The following is a 14,924-nucleotide window of genomic DNA, read 5'->3' on the forward strand; positions in this document are numbered from 1 at the left end:
ATTTCATTAAAAAATGCATGTATTTTTGACAGTACCATCATACAGTACCATGTTCAAGATGTACTTCATTAAAGATAAAAAATGGTATGTTTATCATGTTTTCTCTGAACACACAATGCATCAAAGGTCTAAGTGGGTAGGCTACAGCAGCAGAAGACCAATAAGTCTAAATATTAGTCTAATAAATACACTAAAGTGCTCACTAAGGGTACATATATAAAGATATATATCTAAAAAAGGGTATATATGTAAAATATTCCTGTCACCACTACTGGCATCTCAGAACGCACAATGTATTGAACCTTGAAGTACATGGGCTATAGCAGCAGAAGACCATGTCAGGTTCCACTGCTGTTAGATAAGAACAGAAAAATGTTGCTTGGTCTAATGAATCTTGATTTCTGCTGCAACATGCTGATAGTATCAGGTTCAGAATGTATACACTGCAGGTTGTTGGTGGTGTAATGGGCAGGAAATGTTTTCTTGACACACATTCGGCCTCTTAATAACAATTGTGACCCATTCTATCCAAAATAAGTCCCGGTGGCCAATTACACATAAATCAATGTCTATATAAAAATATAAACATTTTTGGCTGTTTTAAATGATGACAAGGAATAGCCCCGGAGTCTCCCAGTCTCAAAACTTTGAAGCTGTTTTTCTCAAAAATGGCACTCAAAATGCAATGGGACACAGCTCTCTTAATATCTGGAGTAGAGAAATAACTTTGGTACCGTTAGAAAGCTTACATTCTCCTCTTCAATATGTTTTGGGATCAATGCAACTGATTTTGATAGAGCAGGTCACAATTGTACATCACAGAGCACACATCAGTTTACTCCAATGGACCGATAAAAATGTGCTTATTTGTAGGAAAATTAAGCTGAACTTGCTTCAGCGTCTGTACTTTCACACCGTGTGTGCATGTGCAAGCATGTGTCTTTCTCACCTTTAACTCTAAGCTGAGCAGTGGATTTAGCATTAGCAGCCTGGAAATCTACAGGACCAGCCTGGGCCATTCGCACATTGTACAGGATGAGAAAGTGCTTGGTTCCTTCTTCCTTCTTTTCACAGTCCTTGAAGAGTACAAATACATATTGTTAAATCAAATAGACAGGAGACGATTAACAAAATGGAAACTGCTTTAAATGTTCCATACTTTTCACGCCATGTCATTTCCGCTGTTTTATAATGTCACAATAATAAAAATATGAGTTATTGCTAACTGTTTACACAGTAACAGCATAAAATGGCAATTTTATGTAACAATGTAAAAAATAAACAATAGATTAGTAGCCCCATACAGGAGACTGGTGAAGGGTCTCTCCTTTGAGTTTCCAGTGGCCGTGGACATCTTCCTCTGAGATCTCAGTCTCAAAGCGAGCAGTTTCTGTTTCTGTCACCTCCACACTGTACAGAGGGCGGATTATCTTGATATCACGCTCTGTAGGTAGAGCACACAAACAAATACAAAGGTGAAGATTTATATAAATGTACTCTTTTTTCTGTACATCCCCAATTTAGATAAGAGATTAGAATTAGAATACAAACCCTCAATGTTAAGTTTAGCAGTGGTCTTGTCAGAGCCACAGTCACAAGTGTATTCCCCAATGTTGCCCTTTTCTGCCTTCTTCACAATCAGAATACGCTTCTTGCCATCTGCTTTCATCAAGACGTTCTTAGAGGGCGTGATCTCCTTGCCATCTTTGAACCATTTCACTTCTGCTGCAGGCTTGCTTAGCTCACACACTAGCATCACTTCATCCTTCTCAACAGCAGTGTAATCCTGCAATTTGGTGACAAAATATGGCTCTCCCTCTGTGAAGCACAAAGAAAATATGTTCACCTGTGAGTGTAATTGTAGGATGGCCAAAGACCTAGTTTTCCTCTTTGATGAGAAGTCCCTAATATTCCAATAAATATTCCAACTACCTAATCTTGATATTAAACATTTTATTTGACCACCGTGAGAATAATGTTGCTGCTTTTAGTAGGCGTATTTGCTATTTAAACTTGTAAAAATGCAAAACTGAAATGCAGCAGGCCAACTCTCCTCACAGCAGAGAATCCTGTGTTATCGAAAGGCTCTCCTTATCGGTCTTCATAAAGGAAAATCACAATTCTCTGAACTCATATTTATGATGGATATTGGCCAATTTTGCAGGTTTATCGATTGGTGGATCCCTAAAATTACATTACTTTTTAATATGGGAGCCCTCTAGTCACACGCAGATACAAATTCTCAGTGTGTAAACATACAGTGACACACCCAGAGAACATCACTTACCAAGGACAGTAAGCATAGCTTCAGTGCTTTTTCCCATTGCCTCTGCCTTAATCAGTGAAGTGTCATCAATGGACACCTCTTTGAAGGCCAGGGTGTGGATCTTGCCATCCTCCGATAAGTGCACTACTTTGCTCGGGTGCAGACGCACATCATTTTTGTACCAAGTGACTGGAACCTTCTCATGAGACAGTTCAACACTGAACTCTGCAGTCTCACGCTCTTTGACTGTAACATCTCTGATGGGCTTGACAAACTCAAGGCGAATTCCTAAGAGGTGAGAAATGAACATATAAAATAAAGGATGATACAATCATGCAATTCAGATTGTCCTACAGCCTATTTTCAGACATGCAGGGGTAGGTGAACCTTAAGTAATAAAATACAAGATAATATTTATTAAAGATCATATTACCTTGAATAATCAGTTTGCCAGTGGTTCTCTTATCTTCAGCCTCAAACATATACTTTGCTTCATCTTCATATGCAGCAGATTTCACCACCAAGATATGCCTCTTTCCCTCATGGATGATTTCAAACTTCTCATCAGCTTTCACCTCCTGAGTTCCTTTAAGCCAGCGGAAGGACTTGGCTTCTCGAGACACTTCACACTCAAATCTCGCCTCATCCTTTTCATATACTTTCACATCGGACAGAGGGGTCATGAAGGTGAGTGGGAGCTCTGGAACAAAAACATTTAAAAAAAGATTTATATACTTATATATAATATCATATTCATTGTAATTGCTGAAGTACTGTAAACTGTAATTTGCATGGCTCCTGATTGAGTACCTTTCACTTTTAGATTGACTGCACACTTGGCATTGGCAGCCTGGAATACCACTTCTCCTGACTGGGGGATCTTGCAGTTGTATAAAGTCAAGACATGCTTGGGACCATCTTCAACAATTTCAATATCCTGTAAATCATATCAAATATAATGAAACGGTATGTGCACATGATATAGCATGCTAAACTTAAAATCAAATCAAAACAGAAATCAAATTATATGATGGACATACTTTGAGAATAAATGTGAATTTGAAAAGCTAATATCTCATAGGGCTCTATTTTGAGGATGTTTCAAGGTTAAAATTATATATTTGCATCAACATATATCATCACATTTCTGGTTGCCTTCATCTTTCTTAAAATATCTTCCTTTCTACAGAAATTTGCATGTGATTATAACCAAAATAGATCACATTTAGATGCACTTATGAATTATTTGATTAAGAATTTAAAATTGTGGATTATAAAAAATATGTCTTTGTCAACTATTATTGAACATAAAATAATAGTTAAATTGGCAATAACATTTAGCTTAAAGGTACAATAAGTAATTTCTGGCTTCTAACAGCCAAGAAAGGAACTGCAGCAACGAACATGGTCAAACCGCAACACTCTTTATCTCACCCCTTCTCTGTGAACCTGCTGACCTTGAAACGCCATTGGCTGTGGCAATTAGAACCAATTTTCAACCAATGAGGTTGAATTATTGTGCAGCTATACAATGTTTTGGTACAGAGTGCCGGCCCATCAAATGCATATTTTCAAACCCGAATTGAAGGACTATAAATACCGGTAGAGGGTGAGTCAACAAGTCAGTGAGCCTTTTTCAAATATAGGAAGGGATTTGCAATGCTCTTGTAACACAGTTTTAACACAAAAAGCTTACCTATTGTACCTTTAATAAATAAAAGTCTGAATAAAAGTCCCATGTTCACATTTTGATTCTTTTTTTTATATTCAAGGGTTCGTTACAAAGCAATATATTTGCTATATAACTCTCATAACATAACCTACGTTGTCTTTTTATTTGCAAATCAAACACAGCCCAAGCTGCAAAAATGAGAGGAACTGGCAAGTTTTGGCAGAGAAATAAAATCCAAAATAAGACTTTGATTTATTAAATTACATAATTTATCATGGCTTCCCATGTACTGGGAAGATGTTTCACTGTGGTGGCATAATTGAAAAAGCAAATACAGACTATTCATGATCTGCAGCAGTGCTGGACCCAGTGCTACTGGCTTAGCTGTTTTGGTAACCTCAAAAGTGAGCCCATTATGCAAAAATGTTTACCCAAATATATGTTGAACTTTCTATTTTGTAATGACCATATCAATCATGCATTATAAGAATAAAGAATGTTCCTACAAAGGAAGGAGTCAAGACATCTCCTTTCAGTTTCCATTGGCCATGGACATCAGGCTCAGAGATTTCCACCTCAAACCGAGCCGTCTCTCCATCAAAGACCTCCACACCATACATGGGGCGGATCACCTTGATATCACGAGCTGAAAGTGAAAAGTGATCAATGAAGTCAATATAAAACCAACAGAAATGGACAGTTCACTGGCAACATAATTAACATTTGACAAACCAAAACCACTTACCTTCAATATTAATATTTGACATGGTCTTGTCTGTTCCACAGTCACAAACATAATTTCCCTTATCTTTGTCTGCCACTCTCTTAATAGACAGTATTCTACGTTTGCCTTCAGCCTTCATGGTGACCATCTTAGAAGCCTTGATTTCATTGTCATTATGGTACCACTTCACTGGCACTTCCCTGCTCAACTCACAGTCCAGGATGACATCATCTTTCTCAGTTGCAGTATAGTCTTGTAACTTAACTGTGAAGTACGCATCTCCCTCTGAAATAGGAAAGTCAAAATTCACCAACATGCATAGAGAATTTTTTATTTTTTTTTCATATACATATGGTGTAAATAACACACTTTTATCCCAGGTTCCATGTGACACAGCACACAAATAACAACATTAATAACATGCAATCTATATTAAGTAGAATCTACCACTGCACAATGTCTACCATCTAAAGAGGAAAAACGAGAAACTGATGGAACAGAAGTTACCTATCACCAACAGCTTAGCAACTGTAGATTGTCCTTTAGCCTCTGCCATAATTTGGCAGGTATCATCTAGAGTGACTTCTTGGATTTCTAATATGTGTTTCTTTCCATCAACGATAGTAAGAACAGATCTGCTTGGATGGATTTTTGTTTCATTTCTGTACCATGTCACTGGTTCATTTTCATGAGAAAGCTCAACCTCAAACTGAGCCGTTTTACCTTCCTTCACAGTTTGGTCCGTTAAAGGTGTGATGAAGCTGAGCCTGATACCTATAATATTAGTTCAATGTTCAAGAGATTTAGTTACGTGGAACTAGAGCCCCATTTGGGGTTCTTGAGATGGAGATGGAAGATGGAAGATGGAAGATGGAATTGTGTCGAAATTGGGGGGATGGGATGTGTAATGTTTCACACAATACCAAACAAAACATACTTCATCAAATTTAATTATTGAAGTTTGTTGACGGAGTTATGGAGAACATCAATAATTGTAATTATTATGTGTTCTTTCTAAAACTCCAAGAGTACATAATAATGAATAGTGAGACATATATTTACAGTACACGTACCACTCGGAAATTGCACTGTATTATTTAATGTATATTTGGCACAATATTAAGCAATACATTTGTCTATGTTCTTCTTTGTAGCTGTATTTACCACAGATTGACCTACCAAAAAAACACTTACCTTTCACTGTAAGTTTGGCTATTGACTTTTTGCTCAAGACTTCAATAGCATAATGTCCTTCATCATCAAAGTCACAATTATTGATGATCAACATATGTTTCTTCCCATCATCAATGATCTCATACTTCTTGCCAGATGTAATAATTTCTGATCCCTTTGTCCAAATAACTTTGGGTACGTCTCTTGTGATAGTGCACTCAAACTTAGCCTGCTTCTTTTCAAGCACTGTCACATCCTTTAATGGGACAGTGAAGTCCATTTCAGTTTCTGCAAGGAAATAAAACAAAATTGTATGCAAGTATGTCCACTTTTTTCATGATTGAAAAATCACAAATGTTCTAATTTGCTTACCTTTGACAGTGAGAAGTGCAGTTGTCACTGCATTAAGAGCTTGGTAAGAGACTTCACCAGACTGGTCAACTTGGAGATTTTTCAGAGTAAGGAAACGCTTATTGCCCTCTGCTTTGATATCACAGGTCTAATAAAAAGAGTGACCCAAAACAGTTAACTTTATACAGTCATGAATTTATGGACATATTTGTATAAATATGTACATGTATTCATGTTGAGAAATAATGAAGTTATGAAAGATGATCTTACTGGTGATCTAGTCAAAATCTGTCCTTTAAGTTTCCATTCTCCAGGAATATCCTCTTCAGAAATTTCTGTATCAAAGTTGGCACTCTGTTTCTCGTAGACCTCCACGCTGGTGAGGGGCTTCAAGATCTCTGCTTCACGTTCTGTAACAATGACAGAAACATAACTTCATGAGCAAAGTTTGAAATTATATAAACATAAATATATCTCACATTTAATGTAAGGTCAACCATTGTGATTAAGGTAATGTGATTTGCCACCGACCTCCAAGAGTTAGCTTTGCTGGGTATCTCTGGCCTTCAATCTCCAAGCAATATTCCTCAACATCATCCGGAGCACAATTTTTAATGGTCAGAATGAGATCTTTCCCATCCTTCTTTACTTCAGTCTTATTGGTGGGGTCTTTAGGAATCTCCTTGTCTCCTTTAAACCATTTCCAGTTTGGAGTGTCCTTACACAGTTCACACTTGAAGACGGCAGTGGCCTTGGGTTTCACATGCTGGTCCCTTAAGGGTCTCACCAACCAATCTCTAATGATTTCTGCAAAGCAAGTAATAGTTTGCAAAAACTCAACCCAACTAATAACTAAGAACAGCCAACTAATAATAATAATAATAATAATAATAATAATAATAATAATAACATACCAATGACTTTGACACCTCCTTCAGTCTTGATGTTTTCACACACACATGTGTAAACACCAGCATCTTCATCCCCAGCATCCTGGATTGTAACAGCACGCTGAAGTCCAATGATGTTGATAGCCAGCTTGCCTGCGACTGCCTTGAGAGGCTTACCATCTTTCTTCCAGACAACATCTTTGTCTTTGCTCAACTCACAGGACAAGTACATAGGCTGTCCCTTGAATACTGTAATCTCCTCTTCCAGGTTTTTTGTGAATCTAACAGGTAGTTCTATGAGCAAACCATATACATCGTATTAGTAATTGGCTATAATAATGTTTCAGTGCAATATAACTTGCAAGTTTAATGATTAAGACATAAAGTTGCAAATTATGAACCGAATTATGAAAATAACATTCACACCATTTGAAAAGTAAATGAAGTTGCCTTCACCCTTTCTTTATCATTTTTGTAATGGGCTGAACAAATTAAAAATCAATTGTTCATTTTAATAATTGAAATGAAAATACCTTCAACAATAAGTTTGGCTGTGGATGTCTTTTCTTTATTGCCAAGCTTGGCAACACACGTGTATTCGCCAGTGTCAGAGAGCTGGACATCAATAATTGCCAGTTTACGATCCTTGCCATCTGAAGTAAATTTGTGTTTTGGGCCCTCCCTCAAGTTGCTTCCATCCTTCATCCATGAGGTGATAGCAGTAGAGGGCGAGATCTGACACTCAAAAACAGCCGAGGAGCCAATTGACTCAGCTTCCAGTAACACAATGTCTTTTATCTCTTTCACAAACTTCAGTGGCACAGCCTTGAGCTGGAATCCAAATGGTGAATCCCCTGGGGGCTTGTCTCCTCCTCCTCCACCAGGCCTCATACCTTTCCTCTTGTCACCATCACCAGGGGATGGGGTTTGCCTTACTAGAATTCATATTTTAACACATTACCAATTTTCACCACACTGGCATTCAGTGCAAGACATTCTACATGCATAAATGATGTCATATGTCACTATTTTCTAAATATGAATGTAAAAAAACTAAAACTAAATACCCATTTTTTTAAGCGGCATCATGATAAATTCCATATTGAAATATTTGAGAAATAAATATATTGTATATATATATAAACAGAAGCTCAAGGTATATTGCATACCTTAAAGTCACAGTATTGCTTTCCATTTTCATTTTGCAAGACAGACAAACAAATATAACTGCAATAATTGAGAGTCATTCTTACGTTTAATGGCTCTGCCTTTGCCTGGTTCTTCTTTTGGCTTCCCATCTATTTTTCAAGAGAAAAATGATTATCATTTAAAACAATGTTTCCCAAAAAGTTAAAACTAAAAAGCTAAAACAAATTAAGAACAAAAAACGAATGTAGGCATGTTGGGAGCCTTACAGACACTTAAAATGATGTGAAGGCACATCATGCAATGTCAATGATTTGTGGTGCAGCCCTTAAGTATTTGGACAGTGGTACAAATTCTGTTCTTTTGGCTATGTACTCCAGCACATTAGATTTCAAATGAAATAATGAATATGAGGTTAAAGTGTCACCTTTAATTTGAGGGACCTACATCCTTATTGTGTAATCATTGAAGACATTACATTTTTATACACAGCCCCTCTCCCCCATTTTAGAGGACATATTAGTAATCGGACATCTCAGCTGTTTCTAATTAGCCAGGTGATTTAATCACTTCCTTAGTGTAGGTATAAAAAATCTTTCAGTATCTAGTCTTGATTCTAGGCTTTTGATTGCCTTTGGAGTCTGTTATTGGCATAAACATGAGGACCAGCGCTGTGACAATGACAGTCAAGGAATATAGGAAAGAAATACAAAAAACAGTCAGAGACATAGGGCAAACAACAGGCCTATCAAAATAAACTGTCTGGAGCATAACGTAAAATGGATGGAACACCCACTATGGATGCAAATACCCTCAAATTAAAGGTGTCAGTTAGCACTTTAAACTCATTGTTTCATTTCAAATCTAGTGGGTACAGAACCAAAATAACAGAAATTGTACCACTATCCAAATTCTTACGCACTGTATTAAACTTACCATTAATACATACCAGTGTGATTCATTCAGCAGCAAAAATATGAAGTTTGTGTATTTGCAATGGATGGAAAGATTTATTTGACTGACAGCAAACACAAAGCACATGCAACAACAAGCAACACAGATGAGGACAGATACATTTTGGTTTGAAAGAAGATTAAATATGGACATGATGGAGATTATTGGGGTGAAACATGATATTTTTCCAAAGCATTGGATAGGAGGTCAGTGGTGATGGTTAGCCTCTCTCATACCTTGTCTGTCACCCCTCATTCCTGGAGTCTCAAGTGCCCCCTCCTCTGGATCCTCCCAGTCTTCTGGTGAACCATAGCTTTCACAAGGAGCCAGTTCCCACCCCCAAGTCTCCCCATCTTCCTCATCCTCGACCTCAGGTTCTTCTTCAAATACTTCCTCCTCCAGCTGGGTTGGGACTTTCCTTAGTTGCACAGATTCAGGAGACAGTTCCTTCATTTCTAGAACCTTTCCTTTCCCAATCTTCAGAGGACTTCCTTGAGGAGTCTTTTCTTCCGGTGATCGATCTTTCTTTGGAACCTTTTTTAAGATAACCGATTCAATAGACTCTTTGGGAGACACAATTTTTGGTTGCTTTTTGATGATATCTCCACTGTGCTTTTTTTCTAATGGAGATGCTATTGACTGCATTTTCTCAACCTTTGGTGTACAAGTCTTTTTAGGTTCCAGGTCTTTTTTAGGGAGATCCACAGGTTTCAGAGATATTTCTTTGCCCTTTTCTCCAGGCTCTTTTGGTGAGTGTCTCACCTTCTGAAGTGGCACTGGCTTTTCTTCCAGCTTTGGACTTGGTATCCCTTTTTTCACAGAGACTGGCTGAGGAGGAGCTGGCTTTTCTTTTTGCTCATGGGGTGACTCTATCTTCTTAATCTTCTCAGGTTCCTCCTTTGTAAATGGCTTCAATTCTACTTTTTCTCTTTCCTGATCCTGTGTTGGAATACTTTTGACTTTTCCCAAAGGTTTCCCAGGTTCCTTGGCTTTTTCATCTTTAGGGGCTTTATCAAAAGGCTTCAGGATCACTTCTTCTTTCTTATCAGTGGGAATTCTTTCTGTTTTTTCTCTTGTAGGAACAGGTTCTTTTATTGATTCATCTTTTTGTTGTTTCTCACTTCTCTTGAATGTAAGGGGTTCCCTCTTTGTTTCGTCTGGTTTTATCTCTTTTCCTGATTCTACAGTACTTGGTTTGGCAGTTCTTTCAAACGGTTTCAATTTCACAGTTTCTTGGTCTTGCTCCTCAGTTTTAAGTTTTGACACTTTTTTCAGAGGCAGTGTAGGTTCTTTGGGTGCTTCCTCTTCAGTAATCTTGGGAGTTTTCTTTAATGTTACTTTTTCTAATTCTTTTTCAGTATGGACTGTCTTCAGAGAAATTTTTGGTTCATCAACAGCATCTTTTCCAGGAATTTCCCATGGCGGTTTCAACTTCACTTGCTCAATAGCTATATTATCTTCAGCTTTCTGCTCTTTTTCGCCTCTCAGTGCCATTCTAAAAGTCTGACTCTCCTCAATTTCATAAGTTTTGTTTCTTATGAACTCTGTTGCAGCTTCATAATAATGCAGTTTGTCTGTCTCAGAAGGTTCAGGTAATGTTGGAAATTCTTCAGAGGAGAGCTTTGATACTTTTTTTAGAAAAACAACTTTCTGTTCTTCTTCCCTCTCCTTTTCAATTCTCATCACTGCCTTCAATGATGGCATCTCAAGACTCATCTTCTCCTCAATATGAATTTTACCTTTTTGTTTAAGAGTTACAGGTGCTGTACCTGGTTTGTCTGAGGTGATAAAGGTTTTACATTACATACAGAAAGGCTGAACACATTGAACACACAACAGAACAGCCACAGATTCATACATTCTCCTAGCATTTTTTCATTTCAATCAGGCTAAACAATCATCACAGAAATGCAAACCAGACTAAATACATTACAGACAAAAACCAAACTGACTACATGTAACACAATCCACAAAACTGAACAAAATGGACAATACACAGCACAGAATTGTTTTGGACATTAACAAGAAAAATGTGTATTTCAAAGATTGAGGCAATTGGCATACCTTTCTTAGCTCCAGGTCCAGGTGCTGTAACTGGGCCTTTGTCTTCATCTAGTTTAGAAATTAGAAACACATATTTTTAAATGAAGAAAAACATAACATAGCAAAGAAAATTAGATTTTCTTACAAACATTGTGAAAGGCTTAGAATACAGAATACAGAAGTCAGAAGTAGACTACTAATAACCATGACATGGTAGCTTAAAATAATTGCTTCTATTAATGTTAACATAGCTAGCACCAGGCAGCAGGTTGTTCTTGATATCGATGGATCTTCCTATCAAAGAGTACTCTCAATTCTTATTACAGACTACAAGTGCAACTGAGTCCATTTGGATTCTGATCTTATTGCATAGGCTATTTGTAATGACTTTATTGATTAACTTATTCAAAGTTGCAGATCCTCCTGCATTTAGACTAGTTCCATAAACATCAGGCTACATACATGACATTCCTCACCTAGGCTTCTATCTGAAAGTCGTAAAGATTACATTAAATACTCGTAGCTACCATAGAACTTGAAAAACACATTTTTAAAACCAATACAGTTAGCAAGCAACACGTCAGTTAGCCAAGGGATGTATCAAAAAGCCAGCTAGCTTGCGGTTTACGTCAATCCGAGGTATATATTTTGGCAAGAATCATATAATTACGTACACGCATCCAATATAGGTCAGCATGCACTGTACATAGGGGAAATCGATATGTTTACTAGTCATAACAACCGCTGGGATTGACCACCTAGTGTTTTGACACTCCATTGACGCAACTCTCTCTTTTTAAAGCCAAAACCAAAAAAAAAGTAATGTTACTGTCATTGTGTCAGTGTGAGTCCAAAATGTGGACAGTTCAAGTGGTTATACACGTGCCACACTCTCTGTTGTTTGTGTTGTGCTTGGACGTCGGAAGTTGGGAAGTTGGTGTAAAATCCAGCTATGACCAGCTTGAAATTACCAGCTACCAGCTGTTTGAATACCTAGCTTGAGCTGTTTTTTTCAGCAGGCCATCCTGCATTAAATTGTATACGGTTCACAAACACTTGCTGTAATCATGTAAACTTAAACATATAGTCTATTCTATTGAATATATTTAAAGAAAGTAAAGATGTGCAAGAAGGTAGGACTTTCAGGTTTACTTTTAAAACTCAAAATGTACATGTACAATGAGAGTCAGGCTGACACATGAAGAGGAAATATATGGAAAATACAGTACCTACCCAATTCAAAATGAGCGAATTTTACTACTGGTAGCAATATACATTTCAATTAAATAATTCTCCAGACATTAGACATTAGCATCAAGAGAAACAAGAAGGGTTATGTAAATTCAATTCTGTTCAGTGATGAAGAAGGATGAAACAAACCCCACACATAAACATGACTTCATGATCACTTTAACAGGGCTGAAAAGTTGTTAAGACACTTTCAATGAGCTGATAACCAAAAGCTTTAGAGTGTTACTTCATCTTTGCCAACTCGAGACATTTCGGAATGATGTACATGAGGCATCATTCCAGGTGCCATTTGCACTTGAAGTTCTTGATCCTGAACATCTGGTTTATTTATTTTTCTGAAACTATGTCAAGCTTAATTTGAATTTGGAACTTGGGCATTGACACATTGAAAATCATAACCACAAAAGCACAGGCTTAATTTTAAGATTGATTATACAAACAACATAAAAACAACAAACCAAACATAAAAAAATGGTGTACCTTCTGGAGATGATACAGTCTCTTCAAGAGGTTCAGGGATAGGCTGTGGTGTCTCTGGCAAGGTTTTCTTCTCTGCTGTGGGCACTTCAATAAAAGTGGTCCATTTTGAGAATCATTACAATATTTATGTGAGACTCAAACAAAGGGCAATCACATAAATAGCATACATATACAGTGCAACATGACATACAAAATACTGGACATACAAGACCCAACAGAAACAAGATTCAAAGTAAGAAGATGTCTTTATTTACTTTCTGTACCTCTTGAAGGAGCAACTTCTTTGAATGAAACAGGGACTTCAGGTGTAGGTCTCATCACTGGTTCAGACACTTTCAAGAATACCATGTAAGATTAAGAATTAGAAGGCAGACTCCGAAACAACATGGAGCCAACAAATGTAACACAAGAAGTGGAAGAGTGACAGGCACATTAGCATGCTTGAAGACTATTGTTGTACACATGGTAGAAGATTCCACATAAACAGTACAGCTAAGTTCAAGAGGTTAATTGCAAAGATCTGACACAAGTAAAGCAATGAATGCTGTGTTATGGGGATCACTGAACTGAACCAGCAACATGAGATGGACACAGAGGACACAGAGGACCGGATATTAGTAGACATGTAATCCTTTCTTTATTCAACATGATGATGGAATGATTAGGCTGATTATCACTTGAATCAAGAGTAGTCTTCTTTCATAATACCTTTCAAAGGTGTAGCTCCATCAGTGACCATGGTAATGCTTTCTGTACTCAATTTCTTTAAAGACACATTTTTAAGAGTTTCTTCCAATTTACATTGAATCGTTTCATTTAGGTTATTAACTTGTTTGGATGGAATTTCTTGCTTTTTCTTCATTCCAAATTTACTGGGAGGGATTTCATCTTTCTTCAAGTTAAAATATTCCTCCATACAAGATGTTTTATCCATTTTAGTGGTGACCACACTGTTTTCAGGTGAAGGCTTTTCCTTATCGTGTGTAATTTCAGTAATTGTATTTAATAGGTCTTCCTCAGAGCCAAGCCTTTTTTTAGTAACCTCCTCAATATTTTTTGGAGATTCCAACTGAATAGTTACTTCTTGTTTCTTTAATGGAATTTCTTCAGAAGAAATTTCTTTCATTGTGAGTTCTCTCCCCTCTTTTTTGGATATGATGATCCCCTGAGTGCAATACGCTTTCTCCAAAGAAACCTCCATTCCAGATTTGTACTCTGTTTTGAGAGTTACATCATCTTGTCTCAAGGAACATTTCACCAGAGAAATATCTTCCAGCAATATTCCTTCACTTCCACTGTCTTCCTTAGTTTCAGGTGACACATTTTGCTGGAGACACATTTCTTTGACAGGAGAAATCCTTTCCATGTCAGATGGTACCTCCTCCATATTTTGAGTCAAATCATTTTCAGTTTGACTCAAATCAATGTGTTCGCAACCTTCTTTCATTTCATGCATTTTTGTCCTCCCTTTTATGGATGGGATGAGCCCCTTAGGGGGTAATTCATTCTCTAGAGAAACTTGCATGACAGGTGTTACTTCTTGCTCAAACGATACCCCATCTGGTTTCTGAGATAATTTATTTAGATGAATCAACTCTTTCTTAGAAGGCCTATCTGTTGAAACTTCATTCATTTCATCAGATAACTTTTGAAGGAGTCCAGTTGCTTCAACAGGGGGAATTGCCTCTTTCTTACATAAAGCCTCATCCATCTTCTTAGTCAAGGTAGTTGTAACTTTCTTTTCTGCAGCTCTGCCAACTTCATGAACAGTTTCTTCCATTTTGGGGAATTCTTTCCCATCAATGATTGGACAAAGTTCTTTATCCAAAGAAACCTGCACAAAAGATGTCTGTTCTTTCTGGAAGACTTTGTTTTTTTCCTCTCTATTGAATGGAATAAATCTTGAAGTAGATACAAGCTCTTTCTCTAGAAAAGCTTCCTGACTCATTTCAATTTTTCCATCCATCTGAGATG

The 14,924-nt window shown here is 37.2% G+C and overlaps 1 protein-coding gene across 9 annotated transcripts in view; it reads right to left on the reverse strand.

Annotated features, from left to right (window-relative positions):
- Positions 1 to 14,924, reverse strand: part of LOC133123816 (titin-like) — a 195,261-nt gene that overhangs the window by 100,452 nt on the left and 79,885 nt on the right. For all 9 annotated transcript variants that reach the window (XM_061234420.1, XM_061234419.1, XM_061234416.1 and 6 more), the window contains 17 exons: positions 12,951 to 13,034; positions 11,241 to 11,288; positions 8,330 to 8,374; positions 7,610 to 8,011; positions 7,101 to 7,370; positions 6,718 to 6,993; positions 6,457 to 6,596; positions 6,208 to 6,334; positions 5,857 to 6,123; positions 4,684 to 4,947; positions 4,445 to 4,584; positions 3,077 to 3,203; positions 2,700 to 2,966; positions 2,288 to 2,554; positions 1,552 to 1,818; positions 1,305 to 1,444; positions 950 to 1,076 (listed from right to left, as the gene is read on the reverse strand). In XM_061234420.1, coding sequence (XP_061090404.1) covers positions 950 to 1,076; positions 1,305 to 1,444; positions 1,552 to 1,818; positions 2,288 to 2,554; positions 2,700 to 2,966; positions 3,077 to 3,203; positions 4,445 to 4,584; positions 4,684 to 4,947; positions 5,857 to 6,123; positions 6,208 to 6,334; positions 6,457 to 6,596; positions 6,718 to 6,993; positions 7,101 to 7,370; positions 7,610 to 8,011; positions 8,330 to 8,374; positions 11,241 to 11,288; positions 12,951 to 13,034 — 3,258 coding nt within the window. The remainder of the gene's footprint in view (positions 1 to 949; positions 1,077 to 1,304; positions 1,445 to 1,551; positions 1,819 to 2,287; positions 2,555 to 2,699; positions 2,967 to 3,076; positions 3,204 to 4,444; positions 4,585 to 4,683; positions 4,948 to 5,856; positions 6,124 to 6,207; positions 6,335 to 6,456; positions 6,597 to 6,717; positions 6,994 to 7,100; positions 7,371 to 7,609; positions 8,012 to 8,329; positions 8,375 to 11,240; positions 11,289 to 12,950; positions 13,035 to 14,924) is intronic.

Source organism: Conger conger, chromosome 3, assembly GCF_963514075.1.
Source record: "Conger conger chromosome 3, fConCon1.1, whole genome shotgun sequence".
NCBI classification, from domain to species: Eukaryota; Metazoa; Chordata; class Actinopteri; order Anguilliformes; family Congridae; genus Conger; species Conger conger.